The sequence below is a fragment of the Watersipora subatra genome, chromosome 5, assembly GCF_963576615.1.
Source record: "Watersipora subatra chromosome 5, tzWatSuba1.1, whole genome shotgun sequence".
Classification (NCBI taxonomy): Eukaryota; Metazoa; Bryozoa; class Gymnolaemata; order Cheilostomatida; family Watersiporidae; genus Watersipora; species Watersipora subatra.
Window position 1 is genome coordinate 34,394,634 of NC_088712.1, and position 20,148 is coordinate 34,414,781.

General features: G+C 40.2%; 1 protein-coding gene across 1 annotated transcript; it reads left to right on the plus strand.

Moving 5' to 3' along the window:
- Positions 1-544: 544 nt before the first annotated feature.
- On the plus strand, positions 545-19,894 carry LOC137396843 (optic atrophy 3 protein homolog). The gene is made up of 3 exons (XM_068083153.1): positions 545-680; positions 17,766-17,909; positions 19,343-19,894. Exons 1-3 carry the CDS (start codon positions 545-547, stop codon positions 19,558-19,560), a joined length of 498 nt encoding a protein of 165 aa, XP_067939254.1. The 3' UTR covers positions 19,561-19,894.
- Positions 19,895-20,148: the final 254 nt, after the last annotated feature.

Below are 20,148 nucleotides of genomic sequence, written 5' to 3' on the forward strand. Positions count from 1 at the left end.
AATGCTTCACATCCTCAGGAATATATGTACCCATTTTTCTTATCATGAATTAAATTGTGAAAAAAATGCATAAAACGTAATGCATAAAAAACGTCTTAGCTGTGTAACGACAAAAAATTATATTAACGATCACATAGGAAAAAAGATGAGTCTTTAGCTTCTCATTTTAGGCTAATTCAGAATTACGAGAACATGGGAACTTTCAAATAAAGATACAACAGGCTTAGCTATATTTAAAGAAGGCTTACACATAAAATACTAACAAATTGTTATTATTGTTGGTAACAATAATAACTGTTGTTAGTAACGATATCTAATTCCTAGCTCCGGTTATTATAATTTTTTAATAATTCCAGAAACGTTTTAACACGGACTAGCTAATTTGTTAAAACTATCGCGGAGGTTAGGCAACCGATAAAGTACATGTACGTACATCTTGAAGACCCAGAGCCATCGAGGTACACTCGATGGCTCTGTTGAAGACCATACATCATTAGACCAGCAGGCCCATTTAGCGAGTCGGTCTAGTCGCATTTATAGTAAAATGTCTTCGTTCCCCGTTATCAAACTATTTAGCTTATTTGTTAAACAAATAAGCAAACCAATTGCGGGTTACATAAAAAGGAGATCGAAGGATAATTACTGGGTCCGGACGTATATCTGCATTCCTCCTGCGCAGCGTACGCATTTGTGTATATTCCTAACGAAAATAGGCCTATTCTTTGCTATTTAGAGTCCGAATCACAGAATGTTATTGAGGTTGACGACTTCAGTCCCAACACATCATTGATAGCAACGAAAATCTTACGGCTAATTTTGAACTATTTGTAAAATATTAGCATTTTGGTAGCTTATAGAAAGTTTCATATGATATTAGCTGAGCTTTTCAAATTCCAACATACCTATTGGGCCCAAGCCTAATTAATTTTTCTGACACAGCTTTTACTAAAATTAGTTGAACTAGATTGAGCACAGATACGGTTTTATTCAAGATAAGTAAAAAATTTTCAATGCACAGGCTACAGTAGTAGTTGCAACTTGCGTTGTATAAATCAATGTACTCACATGTACTAATGTGAAGATCAAGAAGAGCCTCTGTCTTTCGTTGCACTTCCTTATATCCTCCCCATACTGCCTTACACTAGCTAATCTACTAGCTTTACCCACTAGCTTTATCCAGCTTTATGCACTCACCGTAATTACCAAGACCACCAGTACTGCCTTGAGTTCAGACACCAATATAGCCTGAGCCTAACAAATCCCATAATACAACATGCCCTTTCTTTTTTTTCTTTTTGTTTTGGGCCACTAAATCATGACCATCAAGCAGACGTAGTAACTTACCTTACTTGTGTTGCTCGTTACCTGACTCCGTTAGGGCAGTCTTCATAGGCTATGCCTCTGGCTTGTCTGACCCTGCGCCACCGTCTACAGTACTCTTCTCGCTACTGCCAGCTCCATTGCTAGTCTGCACTGGCTTTTCCATCACCCTGACCTCCGCCGCTACCAATACTTTTACCGTGACCACTGTCACTACCAACACTACTTCCACCAACATCTCCAACACTACTTCCACCAACCCTGATTAGCCCAGAATCTTTTGGTTGGGTCAGTAATGACTCCTCAACCTCATCTCCGTCTCTTCCGTCTTTACCTCGCTCTCCCCAGTAAGAGGCAGGCTCGACAGGCTTCCTGTGGGAGGTCTCCATCTGGGCCGTAACCGGCTGCACAGGGGATGTCACCACAGAGCTGGGAGTTGGCATAGGCCCAGACCTATCTAGCTCGACCTCTCCTGCAACCAGTGCGGGTCTGCTACCAGCAATTCTCCTCTGAACCTCGGTTAACTTCTGCACCACTACCCTGAATGCCTTGACATTTTCCAACTCCATGACTGCTGTCTCCCGTTTGGCTTTCAGCATAGCCAATTTCTTCTTCAACTTCCTCCGCACCTCCCTTTCCTCTCTTTCCATCTCTGCTACCTTTTTCTCATGACCTTCTCTGTCTAACATTCCATTGCTGGATACCTCGGCTAAAAAAGAGCAAACCTTTTCCATTACAGACACAGGTTCAGTTACTTTCTCAGCACCTACCCTTACCTCATCGTGACTGTGTTCTCTATCATACCCCATAGACACTTGCACATCTCTGATGCCTTGGGCTGTCCCCCGTTGACTACCAATTTCTACGTATTCGCTACTCTTCACTCCCTTAGTTTTACAAGTCCACCAATCTTGACCTGTGTGACCTTTCTTAACTTCGCTCTCTCTGTAAGACTTATTTGTCAGGTTTTGCAACTCGACATCATCTGAAACATAACTTGACCCTGCAATAATGGTTCTTGACGAAAACGGCTCAACTGGCTTAATACTTCTACCCTCCTTGACAGGCTCAAACTTACTTTTGCATAACACGTTTACAACAGCAAATAGTTTTAGCAGCTTCAACTCAGTTATGCCCAACAACTTTGTTCTCAATCCTTTCACCACATGAACTTCAGCATCCAAATGCCTGTCTTTACTTTCCAAATGAACTATTACACTTCCAACCACTTTTAACTCACTACCATCAGCAGTTTCTAAAACTGTCGACGGTTTCTTTAACCGTAGGTTCAACTTATTGGCTGTTGCCTCGGTTAATATTGATACCTCAGCCCCAGTATCAAATGTAAACTCTACATTTACTCCATTAACTTCTAAATACTGCACAATTCTCGTCATTATCATATTTATCTCTCGAACCAGAGAATCTAACACTTCTGCCCTTACTATTATCCCGGTACCCTTCATCATACCGGCTCATCTCGCGCCTCTCCTTATACTTCTCCCCCTCAAACCTATCCATACTTTTGTTCCTCTACCTACTAGACTCGTCTCTCATCTCGCGGGGGCTTTCTCGGCCCCTGTACCTCTCCCTACTACTATATCGCTCATAGCTATTATCCTGACCTCCTGCTGCTACCTCGTCTGTCATAGCCTACATCTCCTCCCTTATCCCTACAATAACGGGATACATTTCCTCGCCGTCCACAAGAAAAACTTTTAATGGAGGCACAACTCCTCATCTCATGACCACTACGCTTGCAATTGTAGCATACTCGATCTTCACTGCCTTCTCTACTGCTTGCTCTATATCTAGAGACATGCCTCTCTCTGCTGTTATCTCTATACTTCCTACTGTCACTGTCCTTGTTATACTCCCGGCCTCTTGTCCCATATCTACTAGTATCATGCTCCTCACTACCATAATACCCTCTACTACTCCTAGGGCTACCCCTAGGGGAAGATCTACCCGCTGAATCATAGCTTCTATCTCTATCATTACTCCTGTACTGCACTCGGCTATCAAACCCTGATACCTTTGCTGCTTCTCTCTTAACATCACTTTTTAAATCAGTACTTCTACCCTCATTTCTCAAAAGTCTATCCGAGTTGTTGGCCATTTCACGAGCCCTCAATGCCTCATGCAATAACGCCCAAGTAAGATTGGCATTCTTCATTAAATCTCTGCTTACTTTTCTATCTCTCAACCCGTTAACCGCCACTATAAGGGCAAACCTTACCCTATCATTATTGTTAGCCACCTCTGCATATCTGCTCAAACTCTCTACCTGTTGTAAATATTCTGTATCACTTTTTCCAAGTGCCTGCTTAGCCGTAAGAAACTTATGCCCCTTTACGAACATACTCTCTTGTCTACCATAGTAATCCTGCAAAACCTCCACTGCCCCTTCATAAGTAGAATTTACGCCATCTGCGTTAAACCCTGCATTCCTCAATACCTCTTTACCACCAATAGCTCTCAATAGTGGCACTAACCTAGCTCTACCTCACATAATAGGTACTCTATTGCCATCTTCATCATTTACATAACCTCTCCTCTCGACAGCACTCTCAATACACAAATTCATCTCCTCTATAAATCTCTCCCACGACCCATCACCGTGCTCACCGAACACCAGCTTCGGAAAACCACTCTCCATCCCTACAGCACCCGTTACATTTCTCGCCACAAATTCACTCTACCCCACTCGTATAAATTTAATGTAATTTTCACCTCCGAACACGTAATAAATATCTACACCTCTCCAACAATGATGTTTCACCGCTACGACACCTCACGGCCGCACAACACCACCCTACCTCACGTCACCTCACCTGCACGCCCGTGAAAGGGTCTAATCAACCGTTAAACTGAACCCGTAACCAGAAAAATGTTCGCTAATGATAAGACAAAAAGAAAAAAAATCAGAGCTTCGTCAACTGCGCCATGTTGTATAAATCAATGTACTCACATGTACTGATGTGAAGATCAAGAAGAGCCTCTGTCTTTCGTTACACTTCCTTATATCCTCCCCATACTGCCTTACACTAGCTAATCTACTAGCTTTACCCACTAGCTTTATCCAGCTTTATGCACTCACCGTAATTACCAAGACCACCTGTACTGCCTTGAGCTCAGACACCAATATAGCCTGAGCCTAACAAATCCCATAATACAACATCTTGGTAAGTGTTGAGAGACAATTCAGCATTCTTATCGCTAATCATGCTTTTACATGTACATGCTTTTTTGTCATGAATGTCGATTATCACAATAAATAATGTAATAAAAAAAATCATGTGATAATCCATGAAATAATAAAACGTGTTAATATTAACAGTTATATTTTATTCTGTTTTGTTTCCGTTTTTCTTAAAACGGCGATCGTTTCTAATACGGATAAATGAATGTTCACTCAATGGTATCTCATATTGCCTAACACATATTTAGACGTAATCGAAGCCAAGTAACTCATACATATACACGTACCTTGCACATTACTTGATACGATGATGAGTTGCTCAACAGTAAGGATGTAAGTAAGTAATGTTCTATCATCAAGTCATCAAGTAGCTATTTCGACAAATAAGCAATATTTACATAAACGTAACGTACATTTCGTACTTGCTTCCTATTTCTGGACTTCCCTCACAACAACAACATATATACAACATATATGCACTACAACTATCTACACTATACACATAGGCTAGCATATATATCTACCGGTGATTGTTGTATGAATTAAAGTACTCGCATGAACTAAAGCAAAGACGAAAGAGAAAAAAAATCTGTCTTTTATTCCACTTTTCTATATACTACCTAATACTGCCTAGTACTACCTAATTCACCAGCTTTATCCACTCAGTGTAATTGCCATGACCACCTGCCACTGCTTTAAGCTCACGAGCCAATATAGCCCGAGCCCAGCGAATCCCATAATACAACATATCCTTTCTTTTTTTTTGGGCCTCACCATAACTACCAACGAGCACACGTAGTAACTCACTTGTGACGCTCGTTACTTGACCGCGTTAGGGTAGTCTCTATAAGCTGTGACTCTGGCTTGTATGATCCTGAGGCACTGCCAAAAATCCTCTTTTTGCTGCCAGCACTACGGTCAGTGCGAACTCAGTTTTCCATCACCCTGACCTTCGCTACTACTAATACTTCCACCGTGACCACTGTCAAAACCGACACCGCCATCGTGACCACCAATGTTTCCAACGCTAGTTCCACCAACCCCGACCAGCCCAAAACTTCTAGTTGGGTCAGTAATGGCTCCTCAACCTTATCTGCTGTCTCTTCCGTCTTTCCTTTGCTCTCCCCAATAGAGTTGGGCTCAACAGGCATCCTGTGGAAGGGCTCCATCGTCGTTTGGGTCGTAAAAGATTGCACAGGGGGCTGGCGCCACAGAGTTGGTAGTTGTCATAGGCCCAGATCTATCAAACTTGGCCTGACCCTCGACTGTTGCAGGTCTACTATCTGCAATCCTTTTCCAAACCTTGCTAACTGCTGCATATTCTAAATGCTTTATCATTCTCCAACCCCGTGACTGCTGCCTCACTTTTGGCTTTTAGCCAAAAGCTTTAGCTTTTCTCCTTTGACTTCCTCTGTACCTCCTTCTCCTCCTTACAATGTCTACTACCTTTCTCTCATAATAATCTCTGCCAACATTCCGTCGCTGAACACCTCTGCTAGAAAAGAGTACATCTTCTCCATTGCAAATACTAGTACTTTCTTAGCACCTTCATTTATCTCAGCATGACCGTGGTCCCTATCATGCCCCATAAACATTTGCACCTTTCTGGTGCCTTAGGCTGTCCCCCTTGACTACCAATCTCTCCACCACCATCTTTGCACTAGTTTTTTAAATACCTTTCTATTACTGCGCATCCACTTCCCGCCATTCCCTTGGTTTCACAAGACCACAAATCTCGACCTGTGTAGCCTTTCTCAACATCGGTCTCCCTGTCAGGACTTATTTGTCAGGTGTTTAACTTGACATCTGAAACATGACAACTTAACCCAGCAGTAATGGCTCTCAGCAAAAATGGCCTAACTAGCTTAATACCTCTACACTCCTCAACAGGCTCAAATTTGCTCTTGCATAGCACATCTACAAAAGCTAATAATTTTAGCTGTTTCAACTTAGGTATGCCCAAAAAGTCTGTCTTTGATTCTTTCACCACTTAAACTTCAGCATCCATAGTCTTGTGTATGTGTAGTCTTGTCAATAGAGAGCATAGCAAGGGCTGTCAATTGTGTAGGTGTAGATCTTTGCGATAGTTTTAGGTTCAAGTTCCTCATTCTTGTCAGTTTCCTTGCTTTGTCGTCCTTGGGCCTGATGTGCTGGCGAGGGCAGAAGAACATCGATTTTGCAGCGTATTTGCCGTCCATTCAGTAGCTCACTCGGTGAATATCCTCCTGTCAGTGGCGTACGCCGGTAATGCATGAGGAATTCTGTTAGTGCGAGCTTGGGTGGTAACTCCGATTTCTTCAGAGCTTGTTTCAATGACTGCACCAGCCGTTCTGCCGCTCCGTTTGTAGCGGGGTGGTAAGGTGCTCCGGTTAGGTAGACTATTCCACGGTCTCTGCACCATCTCTGGAACTCGACTTGAAGGTGGTGGCATTGTCCGACACTATAGTGTGAGGATAGCCAAATTGTGCAAAGTCTTGTTCCAGTAGCTCTGTGGTTGTCTTAGTGGATGTTGACGTGGTTGGGTGAATGCATAGATATTTAGAATATGCATCCACCACTACCAGCCAGTTTGATCCCAGAAAGTTGATTGCGTGGTCAATATGTATACGACTCCATGGTTTTTCTGGTAGCATCCACGGATGGTTAGGAGGCTTGGCTGGTTGGTTCTGATGTTCGGCGCAGGAGGTGCATTGCTTACATGCTTCCATGATGCCAGCCTCAATCCTCGGCCAATACACAGCAGATCGTGTCAGCTGCTTCATGCGTTGCATGCCAAAATGTCCTAGATGAAGTATCTGTAGAACTTGTGGTTGAAGGGTGAGCGGTATGACAACTCTCGATCCGTATAATAGACAACCATCGGAAATGGAGAGTGATCCAGCAATCTTCTTGAAACATGGTACCTTGTAATTCACGTGGTGAACTTGGTCTTCCGCTTCGGTGTTTGTTTCTTCGATTGCTTTAGGCCATCCTTCTCTGGTGTAGCGAATGATAGTAGACAGAATAGGATCTTTCAAAGTCTCTTTATGTAGCACTCCTGGATCTGTCGGCTTTAGTTGCTGACCAATGGTGCGTATCGTGCAGACTGGTTCCATATCTTCGCCATCTTCCTCCTCATCAAAATGGTGATCAGGTTCAACAGGGAGATGACTAAGCGCATCTGCATTGCCGTGTTAGTTGGTCTTCCTGTATTCGATGGTGTATTCGTATCGACTAAGCTGTAGAGCCCATCGAGCTAATCTGTTGGCCGCTAATGCTGGCGTCTCTTTAGTTGACCCGAACAATGCTGACAATGGTCGATGATCGACGACTAATATGCCATGCAGATGCCTGCATGTCTGCCATGTCTGCCATGCAGATACTGGTGAAACTTTTTTAGTGCAAAGACTATAGCAAGTGCTTCTTTCTGTATCTGTCCGTACTTCTACGTGCTGTTCAGCGTCTCTGATACATTGAATATTGGTCGCTCCGAACCATCCGAGTATCGATGGAAAAAAACAGCGCCCACTCCTACTGATGAAGCATCGCAGGAAATTCCAATATCTAGTGATGTATTGAAATGAGCTAGTACAGTCTCTGAGCATAGCATCTCTTCGAGTTGTTAAAAACTGGCTTCTTCTTCAGATCCCCATATCCAAGTCACATTTTTTCGAGTAAGTCGATGGAGTGGCTCTGTTACTGTTGACAAATTCGGTAGAAATTTGCTGTAGAACACCACGGATCCAAGAAATGTGCTAAGTGATGAGATATCTGTGGGTTTGGGCATGGCTTTGACTGCATCTGCCTTTTCATCCTGGGCTATGCCTCGGTGAGAAAGTAGATGTCCGAGGTAGTTGACTGCAGGTTTTGCAAATTCACACTTCTCCCTCCGACAGCATAGGCCCTTCTCATCTAAGCGTTGCATTAGTTTTTTTAGGTTGTTTAAATGCTCCTTCGCTGTAGATCCGCTGACTAGAATATCGTCCAGATACACTGCAACAATTTCTAAGTCACTAGTGAGCCGCTCCATGATTTCTTGGAAATAGCCTGGTGCCGAACTTATTCCAAAAGGAAGTCTCTGCTGTAGAAGAACTCCTCTGTGCGTATTCAACGCCAGGCGTCGTCGGCTCTCAGGAGCTAGTGCATTTTAGTTGAATGCATCAGCCAAATCTATCTGTGTGAATCCGTAACCGCCTTTTAGCTTTTGCATCAAGTCTCCTGGGAGTGGCATGGGTTGACGATGTGTTTCTAGTTGGCTGTTAATAGAAACTGAGTAGTCCCCATTTACTCGCAGCTTTCTCTTTTGTTGACCTGGCAGTAAAGCTTTCCTGATGGGCACTACTGGCGTTCCATAATTGTTGAACTGCACCGGTTTTCAAATCCCTCATTTGATTCCTGCTTCATATGCCTGGACTAGATCTGATTGCATGGCGAATGAGACTGTTCGGGCTTTGCAGAAAACAGGTTTAGCGTCAGGCTTGAATCTGACTTCCAATTCGAAGTCCTTGAGACATCCAAGCTCTGGTTGAAAAAGGTTTGAAAACTCCTGGCAGAGTTGCTCACAGGCTTGCTGCAAAGATCGGTCAGGTTGGAGATCCTTAAATACCATGTTGACTGTGTTAACTTTGGTTGAAGATCTGAGTTTCATTTTATCATCGACCGATATCTGCAGCTTCTGTATAGCGTCGCGTCCAAGAAGGTTAAGATGTGGAATTTCAGTCACTACGAAGTTTAAAGTCTGACCATCCGCTTCTTCATCAGGAACTGTTGCTAACATTTGGAATTGTCTCAATACATGTATTGGATGCTTTGATGCCGATTCATATTGTGCTTCAGTAGGCTCCAGAGTCAGTTTATCAAGCTTCTTCCAAATGTCTGTCGTGATGAAGTTTTCACAAGCTCCGGTATCCAGCTCCATAGTTAATTCCGTATCTTTAATCTTCAACTGTTGCTGTAGTTGGGGTAGGTAGAGATGCAATTCTCTTTACCGTCTTGATTTCAGTTGTAGATTTGATTATCTTGACAGGTTGAGTTAGTTGCATTCTTCTTGGTTCGGCAGGCAGGTTCAATGTGACCAAGATTTTTACAAAGATTGCATGTTAGCCAAGTGGTTTTTTCCACATCGATAACAGCTTGGAGATGGTCGGTTCCCCTGGCTGGCGCTGGATGAAGAGCCGCTAGGCCTGTTGATTGCTGGTTTCTTCTCAGACTGAACTTTGTTAACACCTGTAGCCTTGGATCTATGTGCAGTCTCCTTAGCTACTTTAGCGGCGTCCTCAGTCTCTGTAGCCAATTCTACTGCTCGGGTGAAAGAAAGCTCATCGAATTTAACTTTGAACAGGGCTTTCAGAACAGCTTCATTGCTTACAGTGCAAATGAACTTGGTCCACATAGCTTCATCGAGTGGGTTGGTGATGGAGGCGAAATCACAAGTGGTGGCATCCTGACGGATACGTGCAGCCAGCTCCTGGACGGTCCCTCCTGGTTTGCGCCGCATTTCACTCCAAAACTTGAACCTTTCTCTGATGATGAATTTTTTCGTATCATACTGTTCTTTCATTAAGCCAGTTCTGCCATGGTCAGCTGGTTGATGTCTTTTAGTGAGGTCATCTGAGCCGAAAGATTGGTTAGCATTTTGTATGTTACTGCTGACTGTGACGTGAGAAATATTTTAGGCTTTCGATCCTCTGCTATAGTGGGAGCCACTGCAAAAGTATTGAATTTAGCCCAGAAATCTGTCCACAACTGAGATGTTGAATCAATGGCAGGAAAATTAGGTATAGAAACCACACGGTGCGTTTTCGATTCTTTAGATCTACCAACATTTGCATTAACTTTCTATTTTCAACTTGTTGTTCTTTGAGCTTTGCAACTAACTCTGCTACTTCGCTCATTTTAACAATTGTTGAAGTTTAGAAATACGAATGTATTAACTCACAAAACAGCTGCAGCGTTGGTGTTGTAGGTAGAGGGTGGTGTGTTTCCTCAGGTGAATAATGTGAATCTTCTGCTGTAGGTTGCTCTCCGACTGTATACGTAGCTGATATATACTTTGAGAACTCCCTTGGTATTAATGTCCGCTCAAGAAGATCCCATCCTTGTCACCAATTTAGCCTGTTGTATTATTGTAAAGAATTAAAGCCTGAAGTAGTGTAGATTGTAATGTAGTTTATTCACTGACGGAAACACACAACTTGAACTGAAAATGTTGTGGGTATTTATATGGAACCCAAAGTAGCTTTATAAATATTAGCTTAGTATATGGTAAAAATACAATAGAGCACTATATGGCTATCTTACTTCAGATGTAAACAGAATTGTTATAAGCAAAAGGATTACTATAGCCATAAACTATTATCTCATAATTGTCATAATCCCTTATAGCTCAATAGCCATAACACAACCCAATCTATTTTATACTATTAACCCACTCTACATCTCTCCTTTGTTTTTAATTCTTAACTTTTACCACTTCACAAATAATAAATTTTAACGCTCACCTGTACCTCTCCAACACTGACACTCTACAGCTCTGTTACTTCACAGCTAGGACAACTCGCTTCAACAGCATTGCACCATCAAATGTCACCTCCCTGCACCCCATCTCACCTGCACGCCTGTGAAAGGGTACCTTCAATCGTTAAACTTACACCACCACTAGTACCTGCAATCTTTCGTTAATGAACTCAAGAAAAAATCAAAGCTTTGTCAACTGCGCCTGTTGCGTCTGTTGTAGCTTATAAATGCATGGACTTATATAAACTGAAGCAAAGAAGAAAAAGAATCTGTTTTTCGTTACACTTTTTTTTACCCAATACTGGCTAATACTACCTAATCCACCAGCTTTATCTACTACCAGCTTTATCTACTACTAGCTTTATCTACTACTAGCTTCATTCACTCACCGTAATTGCCACGACCACTTGCAACTGCTTTGAGTTCACAAGCCAATATATTCTGAGCTCAACAAACCCCATAATACCACAGTTAATTGAGTGTATTTATTGTTTACACGTCATTTGCTTTTGAAAAAAAAATTAAGTTGGTAATAGTTCATTGACTGTATACAATTATTGCTCCAAGTATACCTTGGTCTACTAGACCTCAATAATTCTGTAATTGGATATGATCATCACTGCTGTATTTCTCCTAAAATGATAATAAATTCGAATTGGCTCAAAAATGTTGCCCTCGCTTTAGTAAAGAGACTTGCTAAAAATCATGAATTTACTGAAAAATGTAAAACTTATCACATAATTCGCCCGTTGAAATTTCTTTGTCCAGTCACAATTTTGGTATCAAAACAGACCTCAGTTTAGTATATTTTCAACTAAACTCCTCAAAATATAATATACACCAAGGGATAATCAATAAAGTAATCAAACTTCTATCCTAATATTATCGGGCCAAAGGCTTGCAACATTTTTTTAAATAGTTTAGATTGGGCCTGAGAAGATTAAAATAAAACTTGGTAATCTTTTAATAAAATCTTTCTCAACCCTTATGAAAAATACTAAACCAAGTTGCTGTAATTCTTAAATTATCAAGATTTATTTAAACAACTAATTTCTTTGTTTGAGACTCTCATTCCTTGTTTGGTGCTAACTTACATAACTAAGCTAGTGCTGTTTGATGAACTTGATCTGTTTGTCTCTTTGTGGAGTTCAAAGAGCTAAAAAACACCTCTGTTTTCCTTGATAGCGCCTATATACAAATCATTCACTAATCTTCATGGCTCTCATGTGTCTTACTCACCTGCATTAACTTTCTGGTCTCTTATCAACTAAAAGCTTGCTTTGTCTCCAGAGGCAGCTCCTTTCAACTTGTAATTAGGCTTATCATCATTATTCAGACTCAGCTGCAAGTCACTAACCAGAGCACTCTTCTCACTACAACTACCTGTACTACCACCATCATAACCACTTTAATTGGTACTGCCATAATCAATTCTATCACCGCTGGTGCTTACTTCAGAGCACTCAAAGAGCAACCTTCAGAGCAAAAGTTGGGTCACTGATAATTCCTTAACCACACCTTCAGCTCTACTCCACATTTTGTGTCATCTAGGTCTTATAAGTCATATGTTACCAGCTGCTGATAACTACTGATGTGACACATAGTTAGTCTAACTTAGACTACATGAACTTTATATTAACATAACTTATTTATAATATAGTAGTGAATAAACATGTGAAGGAGAGTGATTAAACGTGTGAAGGAAAGTGACTAAACATGTGAAGGAGAATGATTAAACATATGAAGGAGAGTGATTAGACGTGTCAAGGAGAGTGATTAAACATGTGAAGGAGAGTGATTAAACGTGTGAAGGAGAGTGACTAAACGTGTGAAGGAGAGTGATTAAACGTGTGAAGGAGAGTGATTAAACGTGTGAAGGAGAGTGATTAAACGTTTGAAGGAGAGTGATTCAACATGTGAAGGAGAGTGATTAAACATGTGAAGGAGAGTGATTAAACGTGTGAAGGAGAGTGATTAAACATGTGAAGGAGAGTGATTAAACATGTGAAGGAAAGTGATTAAACATGTGAAGGAGAGTGATTAAACGTATGAAGGAGAGTGATTAAACGTGTGAAGGAGAGTGATTAAACGTGTGAAGGAGAGTGATTAAACGTGTGAAGGAGAGTGATTAAACTTGTGAAGGAGAGTGATTAAACGTGTGAAGGAGAGTGATTAAACATGTGAAGGAGAGTGATTAAACGTGTGAAGGAGAGTGATTAAACATGTGAAGGGGAATGATTAAACGTGTGAAGGAGAGTGATTAAACTTGTGAAGGAGAGTGATTAAACGTGTGAAGGAGAGTGATTAAACGTGTGAAGGAGAGTGATTAAACATGTGAAGGAGAGTGATTAAACGTGTTAAGGAGAGTGATTAAACATGTGAAGGAGAGTGATTAAACGTGTGAAGGAGAGTGATTAAACGTGTTAAGGAGAGTGATTAAACATGTGAAGGAGAGTGATTAAACGTGTGAAGGAGAGTGATTAAACGTGTTAAGGAGAGTGATTAAACATGTGAAGGAGAGTGATTAAACGTGTGAAGGAGAGTGATTAAACGTGTGAAGGAGAGTGATTAAACTTGTGAAGGAGAGTGATTAAACATGTGAAGGAGAGTGATTAAACATGTGAAGGAGAGTGATTAAACGTGTGAAGGAGAGTGATTAAACGTGTGAAGGAGAGTGATTAAACGTGTGAAGGAGAGTGATTAACCTTGTGAAGGAGAGTGATTAAACATGTGAAGGAGAGTGATTAAACATGTGAAGGAGAGTGATTAAACGTGTGAAGGAGAGTGATTAAACGTGTGAAGGAGAGTGATTAAACGTGTGAAGGAGAGTGATTAAACATGTGAAGGAGAGTGATTAAACGTGTGAAGGAGAGTGATTAAACGTGTGAAGGAGAGTGACTAAACTTGTGAAGGAGAGTGATTAAACATGTGAAGGAGAGTGATTAAACATGTGAAGGAGAGTGATTAAACATGTGAAGGAGAGTGATTAAACATGTGAAGGAGAGTGATTAAACATGTGAAGGAGAGTGATTAAACGTGTGAAGGAGAGTGATTAAACGTGTGAAGGAGAGTGATTAAACGTGTGAAGGAGAGTGATTAAACGAGTGAAGGAGAGTGATTAAACGTATGAAGGAGAGTGATTAAACATGTGAAGGAGAGTGATTAAACGTGTGAAGGAGAGTGATTAAACGTGTGAAGGAGAGTGATTAAACGTGTGAAGGAGAGTGATTAAACGTGTGAAGGAGAGTGATTAAACGTGTGAAGGAGAGTGATTAAACGTGTGAAGGAGAGTGATTAAACGTGTGAAGGAGAGTGATTAAACGTGTGAAGGAGAGTGATTAAACGTGTGAAGGAGAGTGATTAAACATGTGAAGGAGAGTGATTAAACGTGGGAAGGAGAGTGATTAAACGTGTGAAGGAGAGTGATTAAACGTATGAAGGAGAGTGATTAAACGTGTGAAGGAGAGTGATTAAACGTGTGAAGGAGAGTGATTAAACGTATGAAGGAGAGTGATTAAACTTGTGAAGGAGAGTGATTAAACATGTGAAGGAGAGTGATTAAACGTGTGAAGGAGAGTGATTAAACGTGTGAAGGAGAGTGATTAAACGTGTGAAGGAGAGTGATTAAACGTGTGAAGGAGAGTGATTAAACGTGTGAAGGAGAGTGATTAAACATGTGAAAGAGAGTGATTAAACATGTGAAGGAGAGTGATTAAACGTGTGAAGGAGAGTGATTAAACATGTGAAGGAGAGTGATTAAACTTGTGAAGGAGAGTGATTAAACGTGTGAAGGAGAGTGATTAAACGTGTGAAGGAGAATGATTAAACGTGTGAAGGAGAGTGATTAAACGTGTGAAGGAGAGTGATTAAACGTGTGAAGGAGAGTGATTAAACGTGTGAAGGAGAGTGATTAAACTTGTGAAGGAGAATGATTAAACATGTGAAGGAGAGTGATTAAACGTGTGAAGGAGAGTGATTAAACATGTGAAATAGGGTGATTAAACATGTGAAAGAGGGTGATTAAACATGTGAAGGAGAGTGATTAAACTTGTGAAGGAGAGTGATTAAACATGTGAAGGAGAGTGATTAAACGTGTGAAGGGGAGTGATTAAACTTTTGAAGGAGAGTGATTAAACGTGTGAAGGAGAGTGATTTAACGTGTGAAGGAGAGTGATTAAACGTGTGAAGGAGAGTGATTAAACGTGTGAAGGAGAGTGATTAAACATGTGAAATAGGGTGATTAAACATGTGAAAGAGGGTGATTAAACATGTGAAGGAGAGTGATTAAACTTGTGAAGGAGAGTGATTAAACATGTGAAGGAGAGTGATTAAACGTGTGAAGGGGAGTGATTAAACTTTTGAAGGAGAGTGATTAAACGTGTGAAGGAGAGTGATTTAACGTGTGAAGGAGAGTGATTAAACGTGTGAAGGAGAGTGATTAAACGTGTGAAGGAGAGTGATTAAACATGTGAAATAGGGTGATTAAACATGTGAAAGAGGGTGATTAAACATGTGAAGGAGAGTGATTAAACTTGTGAAGGAGAGTGATTAAACGTGTGAAGGAGAGTGATTAAACGTGTGAAGGAGAGTGATTAAACGTGTGAAGGAGAGTGATTAAACGTGTGAAGGAGAGTGATTAAACGTATGAAGGAGAGTGATTAAACTTGTGAAGGAGAGTGATTAAACGTGTGAAGGAGAGTGATTAAACGTGTGAAGGAGAGTGATTAAACATGTGAAAGAGAGTGATTAAACATGTGAAGGAGAGTGATTAAACGTGTGAAGGAGAGTGATTAAACATGTGAAGGAGAGTCATTAAACGTGTGAAGGAGAGTGATTAAACGTGTGAAGGAGAGTGATTAAACTTGTGAAGGAGAGTGATTAAACGTGTGAAGGAGAGTGATTAAACGTGTGAAGGAGAGTGATTAAACATGTGAAAGAGAGTGATTAAACATGTGAAGGAGAGTGATTAAACGTGTGAAGGAGAGTGATTAAACATGTGAAGGAGAGTGATTAAACTTGTGAAGGAGAGTGATTAAACGTGTGAAGGAGAGTGATTAAACTTGTGAAGGAGAATGATTAAACATGTGAAGGAGAGTGATTAAACGTGTGAAGGAGAGTGATTAAACATGTGAAATAGGGTGATTAAACATGTGAAAGAGGGTGATTAAACATGTGAAGGAGAGTGATTAAACTTGTGAAGGAGAGTGATTAAACATGTGAAGGAGAGTGATTAAACGTGTGAAGGGGAGTGATTAAACTTTTGAAGGAGAGTGATTAAACGTGTGAAGGAGAGTGATTTAACGTGTGAAGGAGAGTGATTAAACGTGTGAAGGAGAGTGATTAAACATGTGAAGGAGAGTGATTAAACGTGTGAAGGAGAGTGATTAAACGTGTGAAGGAGAGTGATTAAACGTGTGAAGGAGAGTGATTAAACTTGTGAAGGAGAATGATTAAACATGTGAAGGAGAGTGATTAAACGTGTGAAGGAGAGTGATTAAACATGTGAAGGAGAGTGATTAAACATGTGAAGGAGAGTGATTAAACGTGTGAAGGAGAGTGATTAAACGTGTGAAGGAGAGTGATTAAACATGTGAAGGAGAGTGATTAAACGTGTGAAGGAGAGTGATTAAACTTGTGAAGGAGAGTGATTAAACGTGTGAAGGAGAGTGATTAAACGTGTGAAGGAGAGTGATTAAACGTGTGAAGGAGAGTGATTAAACGTGTGAAGGAGAGTGATTAAACATGTGAAGGAGAGTGACTAAACATGTGAAGGAGGGTGAGTAAACGTGTGAAGGAGAGTGATTAAACATGTGAAGGAGAGTGATTAAACATGTGAAGGAGAGTGATTAAACATGTGAAGGAGAGTGATTAAACGTGTGAAGGAGAGTGATTAAACGTGTGAAGGAGAGTGACTAAACATGTGAAAGAGGGTGATTAAACGTGTGAAGGAGTGTGATTAAACATGTGAAGGGGAGTGATTAAACGTGTGAAGGAGAGTGATTAAACGTGTGAAGGAGAGTGATTAAACATGTGAAGGAGAGTGATTAAACGTGTGAAGGAGAATGATTAAACGTGTGAAGGAGAGTGATTAAACATGTGAAGGAGAGTGATTAAACGTGTGAAGGAGAGTGATTAAACGTGTGAAGGAGAGTGATTAAACTTGTGAAGGAGAGTGATTAAACGTGTGAAGGAGAGTGATTAAACATGTGAAGGAGAGTGATTAAACGTGTGAAGGAGAGTGATTAAACATATGAAGGAGAGTGATTAAACGTGTGAAGGAGAGTGATTAAACGTGTGAAGGAGAGTGATTAAACGTGTGAAGGAGAGTGATTAAACATGTGAAGGAGGGTGATTAAACATGTGAAGGAGAGTGATTAAACATGTGAAGGAGGGTGATTAAACGTGTGAAGGAGAGTGATTAAACATGTGAAGGAGGGTGATTAAACATGTGAAGGAGAGTGATTAAACGTGTGAAGGAGAGTGATTAAACGTGTGAAGGAGAGTGATTAAACATGTGAAGGAGAGTGATTAAACATCAGATGTCTTATTTGAAAGATTGTTTCTTAAGATGATTCGAAGGTTTACACAAATTTTATGTTTCGTGTCAAAAGATTAAAATAATCGTGAGTCGATGTTTGTCTGTATTCGATGTTAAAATTTTAGCTCAAGTGATAAAATCAAATTTATGTAGCCTACTGGTTTGTTTAAAATACCTTCAATTTTCATGACGATGCATTATGAATTGTAGTCTACCATCGGTATGACGTGAGGCTGCGCCTCTGGATCTCAGGCTCAACAAAGGGCAAAAAGATCCAGCCTCTAGAAGAACAACAAGCTATCAACGAAGGAGCAGATCTACTTGGGGAGATGTTTGTCCTTAGCGTCGCTTGTGGTACTTATGTATTCTACTCCTTGTTATCGTTACAACGTTCTTTTTATGATAAAAAGGTTCTGAGTCTGTATTGGATGGTGAACAGCTTTCCTGAGCTATTTCACCCCTACAGACATGCTCACACTAAGTTGACAGTTTCATATTTTCCACCCTTGTGTCTGTTCTTTTTGTTTTTGGTTATAAACATACTCGAAGATGATAAAATGTTCAAATGTTCATATGATTTAGCTGGCTAATCCTTAAAACTGACTCAAATTTATTCATGGAAATTTTTGTCATGAATTTAGTTAATTTGTGTCTGCGACTGGTTATGTCACATGACAAACCCAGCAAAACCTGGTATATGCTCAAGCCAGGTACTTTCAATTTGTAACTACAAATACTATGTATGTATAATTGTCTACCATGTGCTCATCAACGGGTAAAATATTTTATCATTTGTATATGGCCTCAGATCTGCCAGACCAATGCATCATGCGCAGGAAAACCCCAAATCTAGGCGTTATGTAATACGCTCAGATCTGAATTAGACTAACAATGTAACAGAGTACCTCAAATCTAGACAAAGACTTTATTACGCCGACGATTCGTGACAAGATATACTGGCCAGATAGTCAAGAATGGCAAGATGTCCTGAACTTACACACACTTGAACCATTTCTATCAGTTCATAACTTCATAGAGTAAAAGTTGTAAACGCAGCCATTCCTGAAGTTTTCAAGGCGTACCATACATATTCACTAATATATATCCAGCTGATATTTTATACTGGCATTGTCTTCTCCCGGCACCTACATGTACATCCGCGGCAAAATTCCCATCATCTGTTGCACTAATCGTGAAGCTATATGCCGCTGTCACTTGAGGCTTACAGGTTATTAGTAATTTAATAGAGTTACTCATTGTAGATGCTTATTGTAATAGGAGTTATAATCTATGCTTAAGAATGCCCGTTGATGGCCACAGGCTGTCATAGTCATGTTTTTCACTAGAACCACCATCTATGGTTGTTCACTATCTCACTGAGTTCATAAATTTATTACATGTCGAACTAAGGCTGCAGATGTCTACTACTGTAAGATCTGTAGCTATAGACATGTACTGTATTATGATCTATGGCTATTATAATGTATGGCACTAGGATATATTGGCTACTGTCTATGACCAACATGTGATCCTTCCTCTCATTGGTTTATCTTAACAAAATAGGAAATTGTCATATCTATCAGTTGGTCCCTTACACTTCACCAGATCAGCGTTTTCATTATTCTTCATTCATTTTCATTTCCTCTGTGCATTAAGGACTGTCGTAGAAACATCAATAGTGGCCACTAAAATTGTGTCTCGAGGTCAAGGATGCTAGCAACAGGCTACTAATATCAAGAATATAGTCATGTACTACACTGAGATCACGAGCTATGGCTATGCTGTAGGGCTGATTGGCATGGAATATTACCGACAGGCCTGGAATGCCGCTATCAAGGAGGAGCAACAAGACACTAGCCTTACTAGGCTCACAAAGGATATGAGGAAACTCAGGCTAATGTTGAACGAACAATCTGATGATATAGATGAACTTGTACGCCTTATTGAAGTACTCAGTGAAAAACCCCTCGGAGTGCAGAAGGTTGTAACAATACCTAATCGTTAGATTCTCAATGTGGAAATAGAAGAATAAGACTGCATCTTAATAGGAATAGACGTGACGCCTACATTTATGCTTCACTACAATATTGGTGCTGGGCTAGTTAACTCTGTGTCTTCACACCAACAGTCTTAGGTTTTAGGCTATGGCTGACCAATTGGCTCATAGAGCAACAATCAAAATACTGCAACCAGCAGATTTTTTTTCCTGTTTTATGCATACACAATATATGGTTTATACGTACACAATATATGGTTTGTATATACACAATATATGGCTTATATATACACAATATATGGTTTATACATACACAACATATGATTTATACATACACAATACATGTATATGGTTTATACATACACAATATATGGTTTGTATATACACAATATATGGTTTATATATACACAATATATATGTTTATACATACACAACATATGATTTATACATACACAATACATGTATATGGTTTATACATATACAATATATGGTTTATACAGACACAATATATGGTGTATACATACACAGTATATGCTTTACATGTATATATACACAATATATTGTTTATGTATACACAATATATGGTTTATACAAACA